The sequence below is a fragment of the Perca flavescens genome, chromosome 11 (genome assembly GCF_004354835.1).
Source record: "Perca flavescens isolate YP-PL-M2 chromosome 11, PFLA_1.0, whole genome shotgun sequence".
NCBI lineage: Eukaryota > Metazoa > Chordata > Actinopteri > Perciformes > Percidae > Perca > Perca flavescens.
In genome coordinates, this window is record NC_041341.1 from 26,588,898 (window position 1) to 26,616,342 (window position 27,445).

A 27,445-nucleotide genomic window follows, 5' to 3' on the forward strand; every position below is an offset into this window, starting at 1 on the left:
GGTTTTAACACAAACCTTCCTGCCAATCAGAAAAGAAGTATTCAGGCCATTCTAAAAGGGAGTTTTTTATACCCTTCCTTTGGTCAACATGCATTTTCTTTGAGAAGTCACAAACACACCAACTGGTTGTTTAAGTTTAGTAATTCTACTTTTATTAACTGAAGGACTGTTTCACTTTCTCCAGCCATGTTTAGTAGTTAAATGAACTAAATGCTAACCTCAGCATTCTACTGTGCTGGTGATAAGCCGTTATAATGCTTACCATTTGTGTCTAGCGCATTAGAATAGTAACATTTGCTAATTAGCATTACACACAACGTACACTTGACACTAATGGGAATGCCATTAGTTTAGCAGGCATTTGGTCATAAACCAAAGTATTGGAATTTTGATCTGGCGCAAGATGAAAAGTCAGGGGATGATTCAAGTTATTACAATTCATCCTGAGGGGGACATACATGCCTGACATATTTCATGGCAAATCATCCAGTTGTTGTTGAGATTTAATTCATAACCATAAATGTCAACCTCATGGTTGTGCAAGAGGAAAGGTCAGGGTATCACCAAAGTCAGAAGAATTTATCTTCTGGGAAGCATTGATGTCTGTTCATAATCGTGGCAATCCATCCAGTACAGTGTTCTGAACCAAAGAGGTGGACTGACTAACTGACCGATGGACTAACAGTCATTACCACCCATAGAGTCACGCTGCTACCATGGCTAAAAAAAAGCCTTTCTAACAATACTGTAGTTGTTTTATTTACTATTAAAATAAAAGTATTTATGTTAGAATAAGAGTAATTCCAAAATATCCTTATCCAGAAATTGCAATTATGGTGAAATAATACCACGTTGCAGATCTTCAGAAGTATCCTGATGTCTTCAGGGGGAGTTAGCACAAATGGTTTTATAATTATTCATCTCAGCAAAGTTACTTTACCTCAGGAATACATCTCCCCAGCCTTCAAACCCTGGATCCTGTTGAAAAAGAATTATTGAATTTCACAAACCTGAAGTTGTAGTGTTGAACTTATATGGAAGTCAAGTGGGAGTGCAGTTCACAGAGATTTAAATAAAGCACTCACAAAGTTGCATTTCAATAAGATGTAACTAGGGGAGAGAAGACTATTGCAATGATAAACAGACAGCGATGGGAAAAGGGTGCTGGTAGGTTTTGCTGTAGGGGTGCTTGGGGGACTTTCCTTGATCAGGGATCATACTCTTAGACTGGCTGATTTGACAGCATGAGGCCTCCTCAGCCAAAAAATGGCAGAAGCAACTTAATGACAAAGTCGGAATATCCAAAGAAGCTACTCATCACAAATGAAGTGAGGCCTGAAAAGCGTGTTAAAGCAGAAACTAAAAACTTGTTAAAGCTATAAATCAGCCTCATGCGTCAGCTGAGCTTGTCGACTGCCGTCACAAATAAGCCATCATAAAAGCCCCTACATATAGAATTTGAAATGTGTTAACTTCTGTGACTCCTTCAGTCCCTCAGGCAGTATTTTACAATAGGTGTTGAAAAACAACTCACCCTTCAATACTAATATATGGCGAAAAGGTGATGAAAAACTGCCACAACTGGCATGACATGCATAATGGGATGTATTATGAGAACAATAAGATATTCTCTGTCATTGCTTTTTCCGTGGACAAAGGATTTATTTACAGGATTACAGTGTGCAATAGTGTTTGCCCAAAGGCTCTGCTTTTTATTGTTGTTAAATTCATCCATCCATCCATGCATCTTCGTCCGCTTATCCGGTATCGGGTCGCGGGGGTAGCAGCTCCAGCAGGGGACCCCAAACTTCCCTTTCCCGAGCCACATTAACCAGCTCCAACTGGAGGATCCCGAGGCGTTCCCAGGCCAGGTTGGAGATATAATCCCTCCACCTAGTCCTGGGTCTTCCCCGAGGCCTCCTCCCAGCTGGACGTGCCTGAAACACCTCCCTAGGGAGGCGCCCAGGGGGCATCCTTACCAAATGCCCGAACCACCTCAACTGGCTCCTTTTGATGCGAACGAGCAGCGGCTCTACTCCGAGCTCCTCACAGATGACTGAGCTTCTCACCCTATCTCTAAGGGAGACGCCAGCCGCCCTCCTGAGGAAACCCATTTCGGCCGCTTGCACCCTGGATCTCGTTCTTTCGGTCATGACCCAGCCTTCATGACCATAGGTGAGGGTAGGAACGAAAAATGACCGGTAGATTGAGAGCTTTGCCTTCTGGCTCAGCTCTCTTTTCGTCACAACGGTGCGATAAATTGAATGTAATACCGCACCCGCTGCGCCGATTCTCCGACCAATCTCCCGCTCCATTGTCCCCTCACTCGCGAACAAGACACCAAGGTACTTAAACTCCTTCACTTGGGGTAAGGACTCATTCCCTACCTGGAGAAGGCACTCCATCGGTTTCCTGCTGAGAACCATGGCCTCCGATTTAGAGGTGCTGATCCTCATCCCAACCGCTTCACACTCGGCTGCAAACCGATCCAGTGAGTGCTGAAGGTCACAGGCAGATGATGCCATCAGGACCACATCATCTGCAAAAAGCAGCGATGAGATCCCCAGCCCACCGAACTGCAACCCCTCTCCATCCCGACTACGCCTCGATATCCTGTCCATAAATACTACAAACAGGATTGGTGACAAAGCGCAGCCCTGGCGGAGGCCAACCCTCACCTGAAACAAGTCCGACTTACTGCCGAGAACCCGGACACAGCTCTCGCTTTGGTTGTACAGAGATTGGATGGCCCTGAGAAGGGACCCCCTCACCCATACTCCCGCAGCACCTCCCACAGTATCTCCCGGGGGACCCGGTCATATGCCTTCTCCAGATCCACAAAACACATGTAGACTGGTTGGGCATACTCCCAGGCTCCCTCCAAGATCCTTGCGAGAGTAAAGATCTGGTCCGTTGTTCCACAACCAGGACGGAATCCGCATTGTTCCTCCTCAACCCGAGGTTCGACTATCGACCGAACCCTCCTTTCCAGCACCTTGGAGTAGACTTTACCGGGGAGGCTGAGAAGTGTGATACCCCTGTAATTGGCACACACCCTCTGGTCCCCCTTTTTGAAAAGGGGAATCACCACCCCGGTCTGCCACTCCTTAGGCACCGTCCCAGACTTCCACGCAATGTTGAACAGGCGTGTCAACCAGGACAGCCCCTCCACACCCAGAGCTTTAAGCATTTCTGGACAGATCTCATCAATCCCTGGGTCTTTGCCATTGTGGAGTTGTTTAACTACCTCAGCAACTTCCACCAGGGAAATTGACGACAATCCCCCATCATCCTCCAGCTCTGCCTCTACCATAGAGGGCGTATTAGTCGGATTTAGGAGTTCCTCAAAGTGCTCCTTCCACCGCCCTATTACCTCCTCAGTTGAGGTCAACAGCGTCCCATCCTTACTGTACACAGCTTGGATGGATCCCCGCTTCCCCCTTCTGAGGTGGTGAACGGTTTTCCAGAAGCACCTTGGTGCCGACCGAAAGTCCTTCTCCATGTCTTCTCCAAACTTCTCCCACACCCGCTGCTTTGCCTCTTTCACGGCAGAGGCTGCAGCCCTTCGGGCCCCTCGGTACCTTGCAACTGCCTCCGGAGTCCTCTGGGATAACATATCCCGAAAAGACTCCTTCTTCAATCGGACAGCTTCCCTGACCACCGGTGTTCACCACGGTGTTCGTGGGTTACCGCCCCTTGAGGCACCTAAGACCCTAAGACCACAGCTCCTAGCCGCGGCTTCAGCAATGGAAACTTTGAACATTGTCCACTCGGGTTCAATGCCCCCAGCTTCCACAGGGATGCACAAAAAAGCTCCGCCAGAGGTGTGAGTTGAAAGTCTGTCGGACAGGGGCCTCCTCCAGACGTTCCCAATTTACCCGCACTACCCGGTTGGGCTTACCAGGTCTGTCCAGAGTCTTCCCCCACCCCCTGACCCAACTCACCACCAGATGGTGATCAGTTGACAGCTCCGCCCCTCTCTTCACCCGAGTGTCCAAAACACACGGCCTCAGATCAGATGAAACGTTTATAAAATTGATCATTGACCTTTGGCCTAGGGTGCTCTGGTACCAAGTACACTTATGAGCATCCCTATGTTCGAACATGGTGTTTGTTAGAAGACAATCCATGACTAGCACAGAAGTCCAACAACAAACAACCACTCTGGTTTAGATCAGGGAGGCCGTTCTTCCCAATCACGCCTCTCCATGTGTCTCCATCATTGCCCACGTGTGCGTTGAAGTCCCCCAGCAGAACTATGGAGTCCCCCACTGGAGCCCCATACAGGACTCCACTCAAGGTCTCCAAGAAGGCCAAATACTCCGAACTCTTGTTTGGCGCATATGCACAAACAACAGTCAGAGTTCCCCCCCCCCCACAACCCGCAGGCGTAGGGAGGCGACCCTCTCGTCCACCGGGGTAAACTCCAACTTAGCGGCGCTCAGCCGGGGGCTTGTGAGTATCCCCACTCCATCCCGGCGCCTCACACCCTGGGCAACTCCGGAGAAGAAAAGAGTCCAACCCCTATCCAGGAGTATGGTTCCAGAACCGAGACTGTGCGTAGAGGTAAGCCCCACCAGATCCAGCCGGTAGCGCTCCACCTCCCGCACAAGCTCCGGCTCCTTCCCCCACAGAGAGGTGACATTCCATGTCCCCAGAGCCAGCATCTGCTGCCCGGGTCTGGTCCGTCGAGGCCCCTGACCTTCACTGCCACCCGTGTGGCAGCGCACCCGACCCCAGCGGTTCCTCCCACAGGTGGTGGGCCCATGGGATGGAGAGGGAGTTGCCACGTTGCTTCTTTGGGCTGTGCCCGACCGGGCTCCGTGGCAAACCCGGCCACCAGGCGCTCGCTGACTAGCCCGCCATCTGGGCCTGGCTCCAGACGGGGGCCCTGGGCTTCCTCCGGGCAGGGTAACTTCACCTCTTCCTCGTTGGCTCATAGGGTTTTTGAACCATTCTTTGTCTGGCCCCTCACCTGAGACCCCTTTGCCTTGGGAGACCCTACCAGGAGCACACAGCTCCAGACAACACAGCCCTCAGGTTCATAGGGACACACAAACCTCTCCACCACGATAAGGTGATGGTTCCCGGAGAGGCGCTGTTAAATTACACCTTACAAATAATAATAACCAAAAACGGCCCTGACACATAAACAAAACCTATTTTGATACATTAACAGGCTCATATTCAATACAGTAGTTGGTCTGACTGAACTAGGTAACCTTGTTAAAAAAAAATTATTTTATATACTATGAGATCTGGCTAATTTAACAACAGAAAGTCAGTTAAGCATTCTGTTATTTTCAGGATATGTCTATAATTACATTTACATTTGGAAGATGCTCGTATCCAGAGCGACATACTGTACAGCTCTGATCAGTATTCATGATTAAACCAGGACCATCAGACTGAGATATCTGGTAGCAATCAGATCATTGCTGACCTAGGTTAGCATGGGAGCTACAGGGACGGAAAGTTGAACTCATCATGGGAACAGAAATAGACTATAGCCTGTACATAGTGCTTTGATTTTTCAAGGTGCTTGTCCTCTCCCATAGCTACTAGAGGACAAATAGTACAAATAATAATGTACTTCAAATTTTCTGTGTGTTTCCCCATAATGCTAACATCTTGTGTTTATAAGAATATCTAAAAAGGGCCCCAGCCCACCATCCCCCCTGAGACAGTCATTTTCATTAATCCCCGAGAAAAAATGAGCACACATTCTTCGCCTCATCGTCTGAAATTATGTTTGAGGTGTTCTGTAAGTGTGATACAGGGAAAGATGCTTAACCATGAGTTTGCAAGAAACTCATAGCACATACATTAATTAATATAACCCGGAATGTCCAAAGAGCATCTGTAGTTGAATACAAGAAAGACCCAGCAGCGCTTCCACTCCTTTGTCTGCAGTAATTAATATAAGTTTGATACGCCATGCATCATTTTCCTACCCCAAACGCCCAGCACTTAATCATGAGGAGAGAAGCCAGGTGAACTTTTAATTAGGATTTGTGAAGTGATGTTTGATATTTCATTACCTTTGCCGTGGTATGATGGCCTCTGCCTTTCTGTGCATATCAAACATTGGCTGGGAACATTGACGCTCCCAACAGGAAGACATTTTTTTTAGGTTAATGACCATATCATTTTTTACCTGGTGGGTGCCACTAATAAGCCAAAGTAATGACTGTATTATACATGTACTCATGAATTATTGTTATGCAGGTACACTATTTGTACAGACAGGCTGCTATGATGAAACAATATTAAGCCCATGACCTTTCTTATGCACTGAGTTGAGTGCTGTCTTGTTAACTTTGATCCAGAAACAGTCTTTGCTATGTCTGCAGAAACTAATTAAGAGCTGCGCTGTGGTTTTCAAGTACAACTTTTGGGTAATATTCTCGGTTTATTGGGGAGGAACTGAAAATACAGTGACAAGTCATGTTCTTTTTAAGGAAAGCCACTGGTAAACAGCAGCTGCTACCTCCAAATCAGAAAGGACAAATTTAAGACTTTTCATTATCCAATTATGACACAGTGGCTGCAGATTTCCAGCAGAGTACAGGTGGAATTTGTGGAAGGTAGAGCTCTCAGAAACATAATTGGCTCTACCAATAATCTGTTCAACTGGGTTAGAAAATTGGTCGTTTTTTTTTCTTCTAATCTTTTACTCAGTAACTACCGTAGAAATGCATTTGGTTAATGTCCCATGGAACTTAAAATGACGGCAGAAATGTTATCCCCACTCTCTCTGTTTCTGATTCTTTTAAATGAGTGTGAACGTGTCAGGCTGTGACGTGAATGGCATTTGTCTTCGTGATCCAAAGAGCTAGCACAATGCTGACTCAAAGGTAATCCTAAAATGTGTTTTTCGGTCTGGGATTACTTGCTATACCCACTAACAGATACTGGTCCCATTACATTGTCTGGAGTTTTGGTACCAATACCAAATTGGTAGATTGCATGTTCATCAATATTGTCTTAAACAGTAACTCTAACACACTCAATTGTGCAACCTGAATCATGTGGTTGGATCTGTGATTTGATTTATGTCTCTCATTCAATTATAAATAATCCTTGTGCCAGGACTGGACTATGATAATAATGCAGGCCGGGAATCTAACATCAGCCCAGGCCAATCTCAACACATTCACGACAGATCCCGTAAACTGTGTCTGTTTTGTTGAAACATTTTTCCATGTAGTGTTTGTGCCAGTAATATATCTTTTATTAGTATTACCACAAAAAAAAACCTGCTGCAACAAAACAAAACAAAAAACATCCAACATAGTTATAAACAGCCAAATGTCAATGTTCAGTTTCAAATAGTCAATTGGACTTTTGAGCACTCTTGGAGTGTTTGTTTTACACCAGATATTACCCCAGAGCTATGACAGGACTTGTGTTGTGCATCATGAAGCTCTGGTAGATCTGTGTAACTGGAGGCGCTACATAGCACTACATAACTGTTGCACCAAATGCTTGCTCTTGGGAAATTATTGGGTCTTTGTAAATTATAAAGTGGGGTCTAGACCTACTTTATCAGTAAATTGTCTTGAGATAACTCTTGTTTTTATACTATAAATAAATGGAATTGAATTGACATAGCATTACTTTATTAATTATTAAAACACAGACTCAACTCTATATTCTGTTAATATTTATATTGTTCCGTCAATGTTCTTTTGTATGTGCTATTAAATAAATCAAATAAACACATTAATGAAACTCAGGAATGGTAGATGGGATATTATGACGTGCTAAATTGGCCCTGCTAGCATAGCCTCGTGAGACCGTCTCCAGTTTTCCACTCGCAGATCAGTCTGGCATCTTGAGATAGAGAAAATTTGGAGCCGTTAGCCAAACGACCGGGCCAATCAGCGTTGGTTTTGAGGCGGGTTAGGTGGTGATAGACAGATGGTTTATCCAATCAGCTAACCAGTATTTTCAGACAGCGGTCCAGGAACCTGAAATGGTGCCTTTAATTCTTAAATTCTCGTTACACAAACGGCAAAAATCCTTTACCGACATGTTGCTTGCATGCTGAGCTAACAAGCTATGCTTTGCCTGCAGCAGCAGGGGCGGGCTTGTGGTTGTATTTTCATACGCTTCGTGGATCTGATTGGTTGATTTGGCCCATCTATCACCAACATAGGTGATAGACAGATGGTTCATCCAATCAGCTAACCAGTATTTTCACCCCTTCCCAAAAGTTCTCCAACGGAAAGTTCTCAGATGGATATGCCGAGCAAATGCGAAGCAATCCATCTGGCGGAGTCAGGTTACTGCTAGCATGCTTTGTTTTAAAAAATAACGCTAATCATGTCCCTTGCTTGTGAACATATTTGTAATTTTGCAACATTTAGCCTCTCAGCTCAATCTGCGAGTACCTACATAAAAAAGCAGGCTAACTGAACGCTGAACGCTGTTCAGTCAGTTCCTGCTTTTAACCTGACAGCATGATCTCTGCCATGACGCATGATTGGTCGCACGCACGTTCTGACGCTCCAGGCCGGTTGGCTGGCAAGGCCAGCTGGTATTCTCCCAGTGCGTCTGATAGCCAGTCTGGGGCCTGTTCCAATTAGGACTACATTGTATCAGTTTCATGTGGCTGCATAGGCATCAGTAGATGGATATTTTTCAGAGTACACAGCATACGGAGCTTTCTGCATCTTTTTGATTCCCATGGAGAGCAAAAAGGCCCCTATAGTTTTCTTCCGCATTGTTGTTATCTTCATAGTGTTTCCCTGATCTGTGCAAAGAGCAGCGTCAGAGCAGAATTGTTGTGCAAGAAAACCTCAGCGAGAGTCCAAGCAACCTTGATTTATCCCCCCTGTTCCTTTGCCATGTACCATGTCAATGGGGCATGTGATAAGTGAATGTTGCTGCTGGCAGTATCACGGCTTTAGCCAGATTTATGTTCACGCAGCTGAAATCGGATACCTTTTAAGATGTAGATTTTGTAACTTTACTTCAGTTAGACCAAGATGAGCCCTAAGATTGTTCTGACAGATAACTTGCAAGTAGGGTGTACTGCAGGGCTATTGTATTGCATTTTCTTACAGGTGTACCTACGTAATAATCTGGTTGCACAGTGCATAGTCGGAATATTCACTTCAGTGTATTGAGTTCTTGAGCAGTGAAGAACTCAATACACGTTGAATCACAGTGTGAAAGGTGAAGGACAGGGTCTTGATTATAGTTTACATAAGAATACTGCCATAAGACTAAAGACTAGTCTGACAGAGAAAATAAGCTGTTCTTGCTCTATTGTATTCTATTTTAACCAGGACAGCCAACTACACAGGCTGTGCAACTGCTTGCATATAACTTGTTCTTTACGCATGTTCTGTAGTTGCAACCTGAAGCATATTTTTACCTTTCAAGTCTATTTTATTCCATTTTACGTGTGCAACTACTGTGAGGACTGTGACACCCAGCACTGTGCTTGAATGCATCCTGCACTGCAATAGGATTTAAGCTGGTACTGCTGCTGCTGCTGTGCTGCTGATGTGCTGCTTTCATTATGCAGCCTGTGTCGGCCTTGTGTAAGTTGGATACAAGTTGAGGTCTTAGGTTAGTTAGTCAATAAAGATGTCTCACTCAGGACAAATATGGTGGACTGAGTGACTGAACTGAGCCAAAAATAACAAAATTATTCATGCCATTCAAATCATTTTTTCCCATATATTGTACTTTGGCTTATTTGCACACCACAGCCAGAGTGTCCTCCGTGTTATCTGAGGGAGATGAAGGAAGGTACACCTCCAACTATCAGAAGTCCCGAACCATCCATTAATTTTCTGTCCTTTCCTATAAGTCTCCCAGAGGAATGGAGTCGGAGCTGTCTGCACATCTCTAATGGACTCAGTGATAACAACTACCGTGGCTGCACAGTCGCTGATGGCTTTGTTTGAATCCCTGATAAAGACAGACCAGAGACTGTTGTCTTGTGTATTTTGGGCTGAGGTGATTGTGTGGTTATCCGTGTACAGCAGTCTTCCAGAGTATATTGAGCGATTTTTCAATTTCACATTCAAAAGCGTACTTTGTTATTTCTGTATTGTACTTCCACTACGAGGTGCAAAAATAGAAAAAAAGGTTTCTTCGTAGCTGAACACTGAGCCTTTGCTGACTTTGGCATCAGGGAAGGCAAAAGTCTCGTGGTTTCTTCTATTGCCACATGTCATTTAGGTGATAGGGATGCTGGCAAATGTTATTTTGTCCAGTCATTATGTATTTGACCTCCCACAGATGACCATAAAAATTTGAGGAGAATATGATTAATAACTGAGGGACAAAGGGAAGAAAAATGACAGATAGGTGAAATATTTCGCCGTTGCAGGTTACACTCCGCAGGCTACCTGACTCGGGTAATCACTTCTTCTGTCAGAGAAACTCTCTTGACTCGGGGTCCTCATTGAATTGGTCCTCAACTCAGCTGCGTGGCCATATTGTGGTTGATTAAAGGAAAAAGAAAATTGCTCTGTTTTAAGTCTAAACCATGGAATGACTCTGGAACATGAAAACCCTGTGGACAAAGATGCTTTCAGCAGTGTATTCATGAATTGCCATTCATTTTCACTGACAGTGAGGCAGACTGTTTGTTGGTTTGGGGATATCAATACTGAAGTATTAATAAATCTGTCTCCTTTTGAGAATCAAACCTGACAGACATTTTGTAAGGTTTGCTGGAAGTGTTGAATACTAATCATTGGTAGAACATTGTTGAACAAATAGAGATATGAAGTGAAAGAAATATGTCAGATTTTTGGAAGTTTGTCTATACCAAACGCTTTGAAATATAATTCTCAAGAAATGTGCAGTAGTGAGACTGTGCTCTTTAAAACGTACCAACTTGTAGGACATAGGATGACATAGTAAGAATTGTTGGATTTCACGACGGAAGATTTAACGGACATGAGCTCAAGTCCTGTCTACTATAACTAGGGTTGGGTACCGAACTCTGTACTTTTTTAGGTACCGACCGAATTACATCTTTACTACCGAGGACCGATTCACTTTAAATCAAACGATGCCCGAGAGCACATAAGCGCAAGCATATCTGTCCTCTCTGCATGTTAACAGAGAGCGGAGCTCCAACCCACACACACACACACACACACACACACACACACACACACACACACACACACACACACACACACACACACAGAGCTGTGGTGCAGACGGATCAAAACAACTTTGACTTTGTTAAAGTCACAGTAAGTCATTAGCCTGACAAGCCCACATCAAGTTCAAGCAAGTTCCCAGACCCACATCAAGATGTTGGGTCTGGGAACTCACCATTGGCAGGGCTCAATCCGAGGGGCGGGATAAACGGTTGTCTTTCAAATTCCCTCTGCACATAATAGGATAGCGCTACAACCAACCAGAGCAACGCTAGTTGATAGATTAAACTTTTGGCAAAACTCCGAACACATCTTCCTTTTTTAAGAATGACTTTAGTGCTGTTCTTTGTTTGTATGGTTAACGTTAGACTTCCTCTGTGACAGGCAGGGACCACAGTGTTCACTATATGCTATTGACTGACTAACAGGCTGAGGATGTAAGGCAAGGCAACTTTATTTCTACAGCATATTTTAGCAACAAGGCAATTCAAAATACATTATATGAAACATGAAAAAGCAGTTTAAAAAGAGATAGAAAATTAAAACAGGCTAAAATAGAATAAGATACAAATACAAGAATAAAAGTATTTTATTAATATATAAATAAAAAATTTTGTGTGGAGTATAAAATGTTCTAAACAAATAACAAAATATTCTAAGTAAATAGGATAAATGGGTTTGGAATTATTTTTATAACTTAAATTATTTTTCTTTTATTAAAGAGGCAAAAAAAATTACCGTTGGGTACCGGAAACAAATTCTAGGTACCATATTGGTACCGTACCGGAATTTTTTTTTACGGAACTCAACCCTAACTATAACAGTAAATGTTCCTTTCCCTTAATTATAATATTAAGTGTTCCATAAATTATTATTAATTATTACACTATTAATTGATTTCTCGACCACAGCACAACACACTGTAAACTCTAATTGACATATGTTCATCTTTATAAAGTTGTAACAGTATGGTGAATGTGTTAGCAAACAATTCAAATAGGTTTGGTTGACTTAACTCAGTGATTCTTAAAGTGGGGTCCGTGGCACTCTGCCGGGGTGTCCATGATTTCTTTTTCTGATTCTTTCATTTAAATTATCATGACTTTTTATAGTTCAAGAAATAATATTATTATTTTTTAAAGGTGCCCTGCCATACAAAACCGTTTTTCCTTGCATTTTTTGACATACATTAGGTCCATATTTGTTTGTGTTATGTTGTGAATGTGAAAATTAACTGCTAGCTCCTTTGTCAGCTCTATCCACTGAAAAGAAATAAGCACAGAAATCGGACAAATTACAAAAGCTGATCATCATCTATCATATTGCTTGAGTTCATTACTATTCATTGGCTCGCCCAGTTGGGCTGGGTAAAGGATTCTGACAGCCAGGCTCTCATTGGCTAGCTATTAGCCAATCAGATTCAAACAGCTTAGCTTGTTGAATATTAATGAAAACTGGCAGAAATCAAGCTGAGTTTTCCTGTAGGCTTTCTACACCACGCTATAATGGCTTGAAACGTACGGTTACAAGGTAACCAAGGCATTTTTTCCACAAAAAATGTTACAGAGTCCATGGTAGAACTTCAGACATTACCACAAAGTAATGAAATACGTGTGGCAGTGCACCTTTAAAATCTATAATAGTTCATAAATAACATTTTGTTTGTTGTTGTTTGTTGTTTCTAACATCTTTTGTTGTTTCACATAACTGAGATTATATTATAGTGTGAAAAATAGGCTACGTCAAATTATTCCAAAGGACATACATGAGGGGTCCCCTCCCTAGTAAATTCTCTTGTATCTCTTTTGCAAGGGGTCCTTGGCTGTAAAAAGATTGAGAACCTATGGTCTAAACATAACTATGTAATAGATGCAACAGCTAAGAGCATGCTGATGTGACTCATTTTAAGCACCATTTTTAGTTGTTTAGGTACATGTATGTTTGAGCACTTGCTAGATTACATTGTTGTGGTAGACGAAACCTGCCTGCCTCAGTTTGAAGTGCTTTCACCTCGCACTTGAGCAGAAATCGAGCAGCACGTCAGGAATCGCTGCTCAGTCTGAGAGCAAACATCTGCGGTGCATCAGCAATCAGTGCTCTAATGAAATTTCAGCATGTTCAACCATGAACACTTGCTTGTCAAATCTCCCCTTAAACACATGTAAATATTCCGTTAATATAATTCCAAACCAGTCAATGCATTTCTATGGTTTTTGATTTCAAGTCAATCATGTCATCTCCACAAACTCACCTGCATCATCATTCATAAATGTCACTTTAAGTGTTTAAATCATTGCAGAGTATAAAACGCTACTGCCGTCCTGTGCTGTGCTGACATGACATTACACATAATTCAATACCATTTGTCATTCTGTTACATTGTTTTGATAACATTTTACTCACCAGGTTAACAAGGAGCAATCAGACACATTTAAAGTTCCCAGTTTAACTATAGATTTTTTGCGTCTCTTTTAAAGCTGTCTAGCAGTGTCACCATGCTGAAATTACATTTGAAAGAAAAATATTATTTTTTTCAGAATTGACAGCGACATCTACAAAAATAACACCAATTCCACACTAAAACTTAAAACCTAGCTCATTCACTAATTTCAGTCAATACGTTACCTGTAATGAATTAGTCCAGGGCCTTTATCATGAAGACATGGACGCCCAGGAAAATGATGTTTGTGTAAGCTGTTTTATTGAATTATGTATCCACCCACCTTTGCTCGTTTTGTCTTGACTAAACCGAAAGGAGCCTGTGTTTTCAACAGCACCCATTTGAAACTCCCTGACAGCCCACTGCTGTGGGCAGGTTAGCATATACAGGGGAGAAACAAAGACAAATGTTACTCAAGCAATGATCCGGAAAAAATATATATCAGGCAGAGCGGAAAATAAGAATGTTTTTTTTAACGATTATTCTTCATCTGTACATATGCTGTCATATATACAGATTAAGCTTTTCGAGCTACCAGTGAGCAAAAGTTTCACCTCAGTTAAAAGGTGTACACTCAAAACTATGGCTCAAGCACAAATTTATATTCATTTCACAGTATGTGTGCTTAGTTTTACATACACATGTTTACAGAAACATTGCTAAATGTGTCTTTGGATATAACTTGATGATGTGATATATTGTACTGTGTTTATTTTTGTATTATTGTCTTTATTTGATATTAGTGCAAAGTCAGTCTTCCCTAGCACATACAGTAACAAATAATAAATTGGCTTAAAAAGTAGCCTGGAACCTTTGAGCAATAAATCAACTTAGCATGTTGTCTCTCTTTTTACTATCATGTGCATTCATCATATTGTATTTTGTGGTGATGCCCAGGTTTGCAGTTATGCTTTATTGAGGTGCTGCTACTGTAACACAACTTAGGCTGCATTCACACCAAGGAAGGTAAGGCTGCGTTGGTGGTGACCGCAGAGGATGCCGGGGAGATAAAGCAGCGTACCTTCGGCAAAAAGTTAAAACAGAATCAACTTTTGGAGAAACACAACCCCATGTCACGCTGCGATTGTCACGTAACTGAGTCAGACAAAACACAAAGGGGTATAACGATACATATGTTTCACGTGTAGTCATTTCATTTGGCCTTGTGCACCAGTTTAAAACCTTAATGATAGGCCTTGAATTCAGTTGTTGAAAGTAAATGTGTTTTTTTAATTTGTCGATGCAGACCGACAATGATGATGTTATATCACTATCGGTGTATTTGCGCATAGTGGCACAGGAACCATAATATACCATGGCATAATTCTAATTGAGTTTTTCACTGTTTCCCCTGTTATTTCTTGTGGGTCCACCTTACTGAGTTGTCTAACTTCTGTGCATTTTACAATAGTTCCTTACCCCACACAGTGATAACTCTCTAAAGTATTCATGCTAATACTAACTAAAGATGATTGATTATTCACTTAGAAGTCTTTATGCTGGTATTAAAATGATCCTCTTCATGATTTACTGCATTATGGATTTGAGGTCATCAGAGCGGAGGAGCTTGTAGGTCCTGCATTATTCTTTATAGAGTGTGAGACTGGCTCTTTGAACCGTCACACCTGGAATCAGGCTACAGACTCTGGATCAGTCCGAGTATGTATTATTGTATTATTTATCCGTCCGTTTATCGAGCATAATATCTTCAACACCACTAATCAGATTCTCATTAATGGAAGGAAATGAGTCTCATAGCTGCATTTTAAAATAATGCTATACAGCCAAAGAGTGGGGTTGCATTACAATTTTCATTTGGTTAGTTACTGATTGGCCCAAATGGGGATTACATCACTCAATGGGCACAACATGTGTTAGTGTTGTCTTGTTTATACTGCTGGCCATTCAGTTAGCGATTAGGCATTCAAGTAGGTCTGGCACTGGCGCTGTAGGGCTGAATGCTAAATTAAAACAAAATCCCTTTGGGGCCATGTGTATGGTATTGCAGCCCCAAGGTACGTAATTCATTAGTGTGGGATATTGAAGCTGCTTTTGATGCTTTGCCTCGGGATAATGCAAGCTGCAGTAAGTATCTCATTGTCAAGCCAAAACACAAATACTATAATGCATTCACTTATTGAGCATTTATGGAAATATGTGATTTATATTCAAGCAGGAAGGTCAAACTTCTCACAGTAGCTGTTTTTATCATCACACAAACTTTATTTTTAGCTGCAGGTGATAATTGTGTTTTTGTCACTTAATCTGCTTGTGAATTGTCCCCTGGTGATAATTTTCAACTTTTTTTACATTTCACAAATTTCCTTCTAACCTGCTCTATAAACACAACTTGGTTAAAATGGGCTGATTCAGGCCTTCTGGAGATGGATTGACTGCCTGTTGATAATCTGATGAATTTCTGCATATATGAATGTTTTAATTGAAGATGCAACTTGCTGCTCATAAATTACAACTAATGGAAGTGTGGCATGGGGGACGGGTCTGTGCATAATAAGGCACAGTGGCATAGGTATCATTTAATTTAAAATGTGTTGTGACAAAGGACGCATGTATCTAAACAGTCAAACTTAACTCTGGCAGAGAAGTTGAAGATGGATGGTGAGTAAACTCTGCAGATGTATGTAAGGAAAAGGCACAAAAAACTGCGGCGTAGAGAAAACCATGTTTTGCTCTCTGCATATGTCACTGTACTAAATCAGCATCTCACGTAGATGAACGTGTAATCAAAAGTGTGCTTCTGCTGTTCTGTTCAAGCTGCAGTATTGAACATTTTTAAGTCTCTACATAACCTGAGGTAGTTGATGTGTTACTTATACAAGCTAAATAAAGTGCTTGGAACAGTGAGACACGGATCAATATCGTCAATAAAAGTAAAGAAAAGCTTTGTGTCTCTTTTGTGACACGTTGAAGCAGAATGCATGGCTTACAGAAGCACGTTTTCTGGCCGTGTAAAATCCAGCTGGTCTAATAGTTAAAGCATCACTGGTAAACATTGAACATCAAAAGCTCCAAAATGGTGATATGAAGTTGAAAGCACCAAGAAATACTTTAAGACTTTACTGACCTGACTCAGTGTTGCTTTTACCAAATGTAATTAAAGAGACCAGAGAGGCAAAAGATTTAACAGTGGTGAGTGCAGTTTTCTCTTGATGGAGCGCTGCTGTTTAAGAAACAATTTACTGCTTTGCTGTTTGCTTCTTCTTTGTCTCCGTTTGTCTGGTTTCGGGGCACAGTAGAGATTGCTTTTGTTGTGTTACTTGTTATTGTCGTACAGCCTTGCTATCATTTGTCCAACTAAAAAAAAAAAAAAGAGAAGATATGTTCAGTCACGCTACACCAGCTCTGTTTAATTCAGGTCTTTTCCTGTATTGTAGAGAAGTCTGCACAGCCTCTTGCCGAATCAGTTTTTTCTCATATCCAGACGTAAATGGAATAGTAAATAAAGCAGGGGACCCCTGGGGTACCGGAGCCCCCTGGAGGTGTAAGCAAGGCGACCAAGTGCGTCAGGATGAAGGAGCTGCGGGTGACTGGTTCCTCCTGAGGGCTTGACAGATGCTGATGCTAACAGATCGAGAGAGTGATTATTCAGAGCTTAGGAGATGAACTAGTGCTTGTGTTAGCTGGCTCCACTGACAGCGGAATCACTCCCAATCACACCTCCCTAAATCAGGCACACATATCCTGGCACAGCGTGAAAACGGCAACATTGAGCACAGGTGGTCAAAGATTGGTTATCATGAAATAGTGCCATCAGTGACCAAAAGAGCAGTGCACTCAGATGCTCGGTGTTGACACTAAAGGTCTTTATGATCAGATTCTCATGTCTTTTTCTCATGATTTTTTTGGTCTTTTCAGCTATGACTGAATCGAGAACATCTCTTTAAGCACCGTGTGGAGCAGGGATGTTAGAAGTGGGGGCACGACTACACTTCTTCAAATTAAATTCTACTGATATCTAATTGTATTGTCTAATTAAAAGGTTTTCATATACGTAAATGTTTTTAACGGCCGTGATTGATCTTGCGTAGCCCCTTCTCTCTTCTGACAGAAACTCTCCTGTTCAAAGCGCTTGTCTTACAAATAACCTGGCAGTTCACATCATCTTAAGCCGGAGCTCAAACTATCCATTTCAAACTGAAACAAAGTCATGTTAGCTCAGTTTAATACAACAGGCTGCACCCTAAATATGCAGTATAAAATACAAAATAATGAATGAAAATATGCAGGTTAGTCAAACCATATACTGTAGTGGTGAAACAATTTAGCTGTTTAAGTGCACATGTATTGGTGAAGGTCCACTTTTGGCTGTGCATGAACATGAAATAAGTTGGGCTGTGGCAATAAAAATGTTTTCATACCCAAGCTGAGCTGCTTCAGTGTAGGTATGCACCTATGTTCTTATTTTCAGCTATTTTTGTTTGGCTTCATGTTGCATGCAGCTCATTTTTAAGGTAGCCTATATAGAATAGACACAAATGGCCTTTTGCTCTAAGGAACACTTCACCCTCCCTCCATTACCTTGTATTCTATGTCTCCACGGTGAGCAGAAAATCCCAAAATGGAGAATAATATATTATTCTCCATTTTGGGCATGGACGCTGTTGTTAAATACTTCCTTCATCGTGGAGGCATGCGAGAAATTTTTCTTCAGGAATTCAAGGTAACACAGGGTGATTAATTAATATACAAATGATAATTTTGAGTTTGAAGTATTTCTTTAATGAGGCTAATGTAACCAAATATTTTTTTTGCTTTCAAGTGCCTAGAATTTGACCTCTTGATAGAGCTCTAGTGCCATAAGCCACGGGTGTAGCTCATTATTTATCAGTCTGCTGCATTTTTATTGACTGCTGCATTTGAGTGTGTCTCTCCAATGAAGTTGTTAATGAGAATGCTTTCTCTACATTATTGTGTGTTGTCCTCAATGTCAATTCACGCAGGATCAGGAATTAGCACATCCTGTGAAAGCAAATAATATTATTGCTCACAGTCACGTCAACCCTGGTTCAATACAAGTCACACGTATCCATGTCCATATGTTGTTTATGCCAATCAACAACCTTTGAGTGCAGTTAGGGATCTCTAAATTGAAACCACGGATTTAAACACAGACTTTAGAGGATGTCGTGAATTTGCGTTGGATCATGGGAGTCGTTGTCTTTATTGTTAACCACCATTGCCGATTAAAATGTATCTGTTCACAGACAAGTTAATAAATTAAAGTTTAGTTAGTAACATTTATTCATCTCATGTCATTCTAATGAAATAGCCGCAGTTTTTCCAACATAAATTACTTAGATTTTATTTGTGGTGGTAGCTGCTAACATTAGCAAGATGTAAAATCAGTGTGTTTGTGTCAGTGTCCCCTCTCGGGTGTTTTCAACACCGTGGGGAAAGGGGTTTGCATAACAGTGAATCCAGGCTACTTTGTGCAAATGAGGAGCGGGAAGCTCGGCTCACCGCCTCTCATAAGCTGACAAAAGTCTTTTAAACTGACCATTGTTGATCGAAGACAGATTCAGCAACTGCATAGCCTGTTTCTCTCAAAAACTTTTTTTCAGAAACCTATTTTCATTTCCAAACGTGTTTTTGAAACCTGGAGCAGACAGCCCCATGTGAAGCGTTCTGGGTATAACCTGTTTTCTTTGCTTGTCGGTGGTCAGTGAAGATAAACTAATAACTGCTAGTGATAAGCCCACTAGTGTGCAATGCTGGGAAGCGGAAAAATGCCTATATGGACACGTACCATTACTTTGTTGGTTGGGATGGCGTGCGGCATCTCCGGGGCGGACAGGAGAAACCGGGATGGCCGCTGTTTCTTGTCTGTTCCACGTTGAAACATTAAACTTTCTGTTATTGCAATAAATTAGGTCTCTATTGTATTATGCAAAATGGAATGTAATAATGAAAAGAATATGCTGTGTGTCAGAAAAAAATCCTGTTACTTAGTATAATTCTGTGACATTGTATGATTCACAAATACTGTTGAACGGATCATCTGGGTTCCCGTGTTTTGGCGGAAGTTAGAGGAACCAGAGGGGTCAAAGTCTACATGACGCCAGTGACAGACGACTAAATGAAACGTCCTGTGTCATTGATTAAAATTACAGATTTCCCTGGGTTTGAACATTGTTGATAATGTAAGTATACAACAACACAAATGTATAACATAGGTGTAGTTGTTTTTAGACATTTTAATGCAGATATATTACATATTTTATCTTTAAGCCAATAGACAAATAATTAAACTCTTTTCCAGTGTACAAAAGTTTGCAGTATTGTACTCGCTTTAAAAACAGAGTGTAAGACAAAATGATCATATTAACATAATGATGTAAGTTACACTGTAAGCACACATTAGCATTGCAAAGCCACGACGAATAAACTCAATGATGTGCTTCGATGAACTATGAAACAATTTAGCAGTTTGAAATATTGCTCCCTTAAGCAAAAAGCTACAGCTTCCAAGCAGTGTTATTGTGTCAATAATTGAACAGGGAACAAAGTGTTAACAACAGATTTCAGTGGCACCAAAAGGCAATAAACTGTTTCAGCAAGTTGTCATTCGAAAGCAATTTAGAAAGCAGTAAGATCTCATTATTACATCAATTTAATTCCAATTAAAAGAAATGAATCAAATTATCCCTTTCATAGCATGTGGCAAAATAACTGGATGAGAAGTGAAGGTGACTGACGTAAATAACCACATCATCTCAGCGAATTGATTTCATTCATTTCTTTTTCTGATTTATGTCTACTTCTTTTGCAAATGAAGACAAAAAGGTCAAAAACTAAATTAATAGGGCACAAATTCGTTTTTGGATTGGGTTTTATGAATCACAAATTGATGTTGCATTTTATGAAATTGCAATTTAATTAGCTTTTCGTGAGTTTAGAATTATAAGGTTCTATCTCCGTTTATGGTAGTTCTGAGATATTGATCATCAAATTTTTTACATACCAGCTGGCAAAACTGTTATGTAGTATATCATTTTATTAATAACTAACTAACAAAACATTTCTTTACAAAAATAACACCACACAGGCATTAATAAACACCTAATGGATCAGATTATGTCGAAAACTCAATTTCGACCAAAAGTGGAGATAGAACCTTATAATTCTAAACTCACGTTTTCTAATAAACGTAATCTACACATTCTGCAGACATTAACACAACGTGGACCACTATATCATGGCACTTTTTGGTATAGATTTGAGAACATATTGAAATAGAGACGGCAGATACAAGCCTTCAACAAAATGAGCATTATTATTCAACAGGTGCTTCATGCACGGTCAATGAGAGAAATCCACTTCATAAGAGATTTAGAGCAACCAAAAAGGTGCTTGCCTACACAATACTGACAACTATTTTCATGAGACTTTGTTTGCTGGAACATTCTGATAGCAGCAACATTTAGTGCATATCAAAGTTGGAGACAATCTAACTATATTTTTCATCTATCCATCCATTTTCTCCACACAGTCTTTCATACCCAGGACCCTCTGCTGTGAGGCGATGGTGCCAACCACTGCAACATTATGATTCCAATCAACAGTTTTTTGCCCCTTATGAATAAATAAAACAGAGCTTTCATTTCTTTTCAGATGGGTGAACTTTATATCCAAAATCTTGCTTTTTTTAGTTTTATATCCTCACTGTCTACAGACTTGAAGGTGGCTGTGAAAAGTTTGTCGTTCCCTCCTCCACAGAAATAGAGGTGTGTGGTCAGCCTTGATCCCATTTAGTATTACATTTTAAGCTACAATTTGACGCTGACACAAGTTTTCACAGCGAAAAAAAAAGAAGATATAAACAATTTTGTTCTCTCTCTGACCACAGAGTACTTCTACTTTTCGCTATTCGACAGAGGTGGAAAATGACTGTGCTTTTGTCACACACTTTGATGTTACCAAGCAGTGGGTGCCGAGTGTGTTTCTGTTTCTCGCTGCAGAAATCAACCACATCATCACACCAATAGGATGGTGAATACCTGAAAAGGAAGTTGCCGCTCTCTTTCAAAACTTCACAGTTTGTGAAATGTGTGTGAAATGTGTTTGACTGAGCATTTTCATGAACAAAACAGGATTTTGCCCCTTTTGTGAGCGTAGCTTAACCTGGCTGCTTAGTTAGTTTTAGTTGCCTAACACTAACGCTCTAAGCCTAATGTCAGTATGACTGATCATAAAGTTGTTGTGCAATTTGTGTCCACAATAACTGTTTCTGAGTTAGTTATGTCAAATCTAGCTCTCAATCAAGCTATCAACATACAAAAAGAAAATTGTGTTTGTTTTTGTGCTTTTGTTCGATACACTAAGAATTACTCAATAAGGGCAGTTAGACGTTATTGTAACTCTTCTCTTTTGCAGACAGAAATTATTTTACTGGTGATATTCATTTTAAGGTTCTGATTGCGTTCTTATATTAAATTAGGATAACTCAAATCATCTGTACTGCTAGCAAAGAGTCAGTCCACAGCAAAATGTCATACATGTCTTTGGTTGATTTGGGTTATTTTGAATGAAAAAAAAAAACCTTCCATGTGCAGCGCCTCATCTTTGCAGACACAATGCTTTCACTGTTGAAGAGGACGCTGTATTGAGATGAAAATAAAAAATAAATAATTCAACTTAAAAACAACGTATTGCCTTTAAGATTTATAGAGTTCACAACATTTTGTAGATCAGTGAAGTAATAGCATATCTTACAATAATACCGAACAGCAACTGTTTCGCATAGCCTAAGATACTGATCAGTTTGGGACCAAGAATCTAAGTGAATCTAGTCCTTTGTGACTAAGAAACTAACCTTGTATTTTTTATATTGATGTCCCCCAGTGATTGAAGTACTTTTGTTTCTTTCTTCCTTAGTTCATGAATAAAGCAATCATGGAGGTTAAGCGAATGGCCTTGAATTCTGCTTGATTACAAGCTGCCAGATAGCTGTAATTCAAATCATTTTTTTCTAAAGCTCCGGGTTTTAATGAAAATGCCTTCTCCATGTGTCTTTTCTTGGTTGCAGGCCAGTGGGGTCAATGTATCGGGGAGGAGTGTGGTTCTGGCGGGGTTCAGACAAGGACAATATGGTGTGTCCACATGGAGGGCTGGACTACCCACCATTCCCACTGCCTCCACATGGACAAGCCGGAAAGCCAGCGTCACTGCTTTAAGGTCTGCGACTGGCACCAGAACCTCTTTGAGTGGGAGGTGTCAGACTGGGGTGGCTGTGTTCTTGTCCCTTTCTTTTCCAACGAGCTCAAGCTTAGGACGACTGAGTGCATTACAGCACAGCATGGCATCCAGAGGCGCAAAGTAAATTGTGTCCGCACTTCAAACCATACTACAGTCACCTTGAGGATATGTGAGTTCTTTTCCCAGAAACCACGTGTGGAGCAGGCATGTCTCATTCCCTGCCCCCAGGACTGTGTAGTCTCAGACTTCAACTCCTGGTCAAGTTGCAGCAAAACCTGCGGCGCTGGCCTGCAGCATCGGACTCGACATGTCCTGGCCACACCAATGTACGGAGGCGCAAGCTGCCCCAACTTAACTGAGACTAGGACTTGTTCTAGCTCTGTTGACTGCCCTGCTGGGGAGGGCGAGTACCAGTACAGCCTTAAAGTAGGGGCCTGGAGCGAGTGCCGACTACCCCATCACAAGGATGCCCTTCTAAGTGGTAGGACCACAGTGGACTTCAGCGCCAGCTCCAATGAGAACAACACAGTCACATTGCACACACAGGCTTCTCACCACCACGCCCATCACCACCACCCTCATGCGCACAAGTACCCCATGTCATGGGAACTGGAGGTAGGATACAAGACACGACAAGTCCGCTGCACACGGAGTGACGGCAGGAATGCTATGCTGAGGTAAGCCAATCACAAGTGGTGCAAGGTGCTGCACCTTTCATACTGCGAGAATGAAAAAAGGTGAACCCGAGATGATTACATGGGAAATAAACAAACAGTGAAAAATAGGGCATTTCTTAAGGTCCAAGATAAATCCAAGATTATAATGAAAGCAAAGTGGCTGTGTGAATAGAGCTGGTTTGTAGTTAGTCTGGGGAACAGACCTGTATAGATAACTGGGTTCTTCTCGCATTAATCTATTTTTCCACTGATGTAGAATATAAGGTGAGTTGTAAAATGTGCTCTGTAGCTGAATGTGGGTGTGTGACCGGGGTAATAGTCCTAATGGAGCTGATTGTTTTTATGGTTCTTCCACACTCGTTTTGTTACATGAGATGGACATGATCGATGGTCATCCCCCCCTCATGATCCCAGTGGGTCATTTATCTCAAGCGGAGGTGTATTCTGTGAAACTAAATGTTTTTATTGATGGTGGTTATTTATTCAATTAGAACTGGATTATGTGAGAGCTGGCGTTTCAGCAGTGTATTAGCATGGTGGTGAGGCACTATTATGGTAAATGTCAAGTGCTGCTCCCCTCCTGTCCCGGCTGTTTGAGCAAACCCTGGTATTTGGATTTGATAAGAATGGATTTTATTGCACATGCTCACACACAGAGCAAGCGCGCGCACACACACACACACACACACACACACACACACACACACACACACACACACACACAGACGAAAACACGCAGAAATAAACAACATTCCCTCTTGTGCTTTCTTTTCAAAGAGACAATTATATTGACTAAACAGGCTACTATATCATCTACTTAGTGTAGAGTGACACTATTAGCTGGCTGTTGAAATCATTGTTGAATGCCATTCATGAAAGCCGTGGAATCAGTAACCACTTATCAACAACATCCCGTCGGAAGAAGGCATTTTTTTTTATTGTTTGACATTGCTTTTATTGCAGTCATGGGCAGCGCATTGCAGTTGCTAAATAGAAGCTAAGCATAGCAGCTTTAGAGATATTTGTGATTTGTTTGATATTTGCATGTTATTATCCTCGACAAGGCAGGTTCACTGGCTTCATGGCATATGAGTGTGAAGGGACCATTTACAGCACAGTGCCTGATTAGCATGGTATTTGCTAAGAAGTGGGATTGCAGCTTTTGAAAATGGATTTCCCACCTGAGTTCTGCCTCATTCTACTTTTCTAATTGCAGCCTAATTACAAAGTGCAATTCTTAAATGAGCATTTTCCTCACATCGTAATAACCTACCTAATCAAATTGTCCAAATTAAACAATGGAATTGTAATTACATGACTAATGCAATTGTTTAAATTATGCAATTATCAGCTCTTTTAGCCTCTATTCTTCTATTTTTGTGAAGGCTGACTGTATGCCTGAGACCTGTGTTATTATTATTATGCTGTATAATAGCTTTGAATATTATATTATTATTATTGAATATGTAGACAAGAAGCTGCAAAGGTCATCTGTGTAACAGGAAATCAAGACATCCACTAGTCAAGCAGATGGTATTTCTTACAATTGTTGTCATTATTACTTCATACAATCTGTCCACCAATCTATTTAAATCCCAAACCACACCTAACATCTGCCATGCTCTCACTATATAGCAACTCAAAGATGTTATGTTATGAAATAAAGTGTCTTTGATATTTCTCAATTGTAGTATTTTCTTCTTCTCAACCCACAGTCTGTGCACCAAGGACAACTCCCCTCTCACCTTCCAGGCGTGTGTGATGCCCAAGGACTGTCAGACATCTGATTGGTCCTCATGGAGTCCCTGCTCTAAGACCTGCCGGTCCACCGACCTGTCCCCTGGTTACAGACTCCGGTCACGGATCATGACGCACATCCCCGTCGGAGGAGGGAAACAATGTCCTGCCCTTGAGGAAAAAGAAGCTTGCCACATCATAGGAGATTTACTTCCAAACTGCCCCAGGTAATTCTTAACAGTGTTGATTATTGTCGTATTACCTCATTTTGAGCTCTCAAATCACAATCCTCAGAAACAAAAGCTTTGTTCACAGGTAATCTCCTGATGCAGATGTTTCTGCATAAATTGTCAAAGTCTAAAACCAAATAATGATTTTTAATTTTGCTACTCTGAGCTTTTTCACCTGAATGATTAGGAGATAAAGCCTCAAGGCTGCAAATATTCATGATATCACTATTGAATTACTTTGTGCATATTTGTTTTGACATAACCTCAATTACCTTGTAATACCTAGAATAACGTAATGTACTGTTGGGAGTTTCTGACCAAATGGACATACCATGGATGACAAACACCTCATTGTTTTAGGAGTGATTGAGTTGATATGGGCTTTGGCTAATATTGCATTCAGTAAACAAAGCGGTCAATAGAGAGTTATTTCCCCTGCTGGTAGATTTTGTTTTATTTGCTAAATCTACATGGAGTGCCTGAGAGCAGAGGATTTACATGATTAGGGAAAAGTCATTACAGAAATTAAGCGTTTGATAGATTACTACAGGCTGTTGTTCTGGTAAACTGCTCCAATATTATTGCTTTCTGCATCGCTGCATTTTTCATAGTTGAAAGCAAACATTGTTTTTTTTTTAGAAGTTTTGAAATCAAAATAATAATGCCTCCTTCCTCCTGACATACTGTGCGAGAGGCTCTTGCCAGAGACTGCTCTTGGGGGGTTTTGTCTTTTGCTTTGTGGGACTTTTGTGGGACGGAAACAACTGCCTCATACTGTGTGTATGCTGACACTTTATCCTTTGATAAATGCATTCATTTATCATTTGTTTCTGAATGGATTGTAGCTTTGTTTCTGAAAATACACAAACACAATGCTCCTTTGTACTTCTTGAGACATATCAAACAGTAACTCCAGCAGTGACTCAATTTAACCGCTGTTTGCTTGTTCAAATTACAAATGTGTGTTTTGTGTCTGTGTGCGCTCTGTCAGCTATGTGTGGAGGACCACTGACTGGGGCGAATGTCGCATCCTCCCCTTACTGAGCCAGCAGGACCGGCGGCTGGCTAACATCAGTATTCTGTGTGGAAGGGGGATCCAGACCAGAAAGACCTACTGTGTTCAAGTCCCCGATGACTCAGCACCACATCACAGGAAGGAGGGTAAGAAAAAAACGTTTGACCCAGGGCTCACTGGAAGCAAATGGTGACTCAAGAGATACACCATAAATACATTTCAAGTAAACTCAGTGGTGTGTTTTGATACAAGCATAAATTATTGAAGTGAAAGTTAGCAGCAAAGCATTGTGTTGGTTATGCAGGCCATAATAAATAATAAGCAGACAAACGCATGTTCACAGTTCAAGTAGACAAGAAGATTCATTAATGTATTCAAGTTTACACTTTAAACAACGGGGAGCTACTACTCTGCATGTGAATTAGCACATTTTACATCTAATTATATCTCTTCTGTTTAATCCGTACAAAGCCAGAATGTAAAATCGACACATTGTGGTTACATAGGTTGTGTGCTGGACTATTTCCTGTATTTCCTGGAGTCTTAGGTTGCCAGGGAACCAGCGAAGACACCAGGAAGTGACTGCGCCGGGCCAAGAAATCTATAGCCTCTATGCTGGCGACCTTGTGAGACAGTAATGTTCACACCAGAAAATAATTGAGCACGACACTGAGGACCAAATTACTCCCGATGAGCACAGCAGCATCGCTGCCATCGATGTGTGCGTGGGTGAATCTGAGGCACTGTGAATGGCTTTGTTCTGTTCAGGTTATAAAGTGCTATATTAGGAAACACACCATTGATCCTTATTGATATTTTTTCTTAGTTCCTTATCCTAAGAATAAGAATATAACCAAAATTAGTGCTTGTTGGAGGATGATGATATATCACAGAGAAGGGGATTAACATCTTACCATTTATACAACAGTAATATTTATTAGATCAGATCCCTAATTTCCTCTTTAGATAACAAGCAAATCTCTATTTGGTAT

General features: G+C 41.2%; 1 protein-coding gene across 2 annotated transcripts in view; it reads left to right on the plus strand.

Annotated features, from left to right (window-relative positions):
* The window catches only part of thsd7ba (thrombospondin, type I, domain containing 7Ba), a 181,675-nt gene that overhangs the window by 60,567 nt on the left and 93,663 nt on the right, over nucleotides 1-27,445 (plus strand). For both annotated transcript variants that reach the window (XM_028591769.1, XM_028591770.1), the window contains exons 4-6: nucleotides 22,625-23,471; nucleotides 25,187-25,435; nucleotides 26,430-26,599. In XM_028591769.1, coding sequence (XP_028447570.1) covers nucleotides 22,625-23,471; nucleotides 25,187-25,435; nucleotides 26,430-26,599 — 1,266 coding nt within the window. The remainder of the gene's footprint in view (nucleotides 1-22,624; nucleotides 23,472-25,186; nucleotides 25,436-26,429; nucleotides 26,600-27,445) is intronic.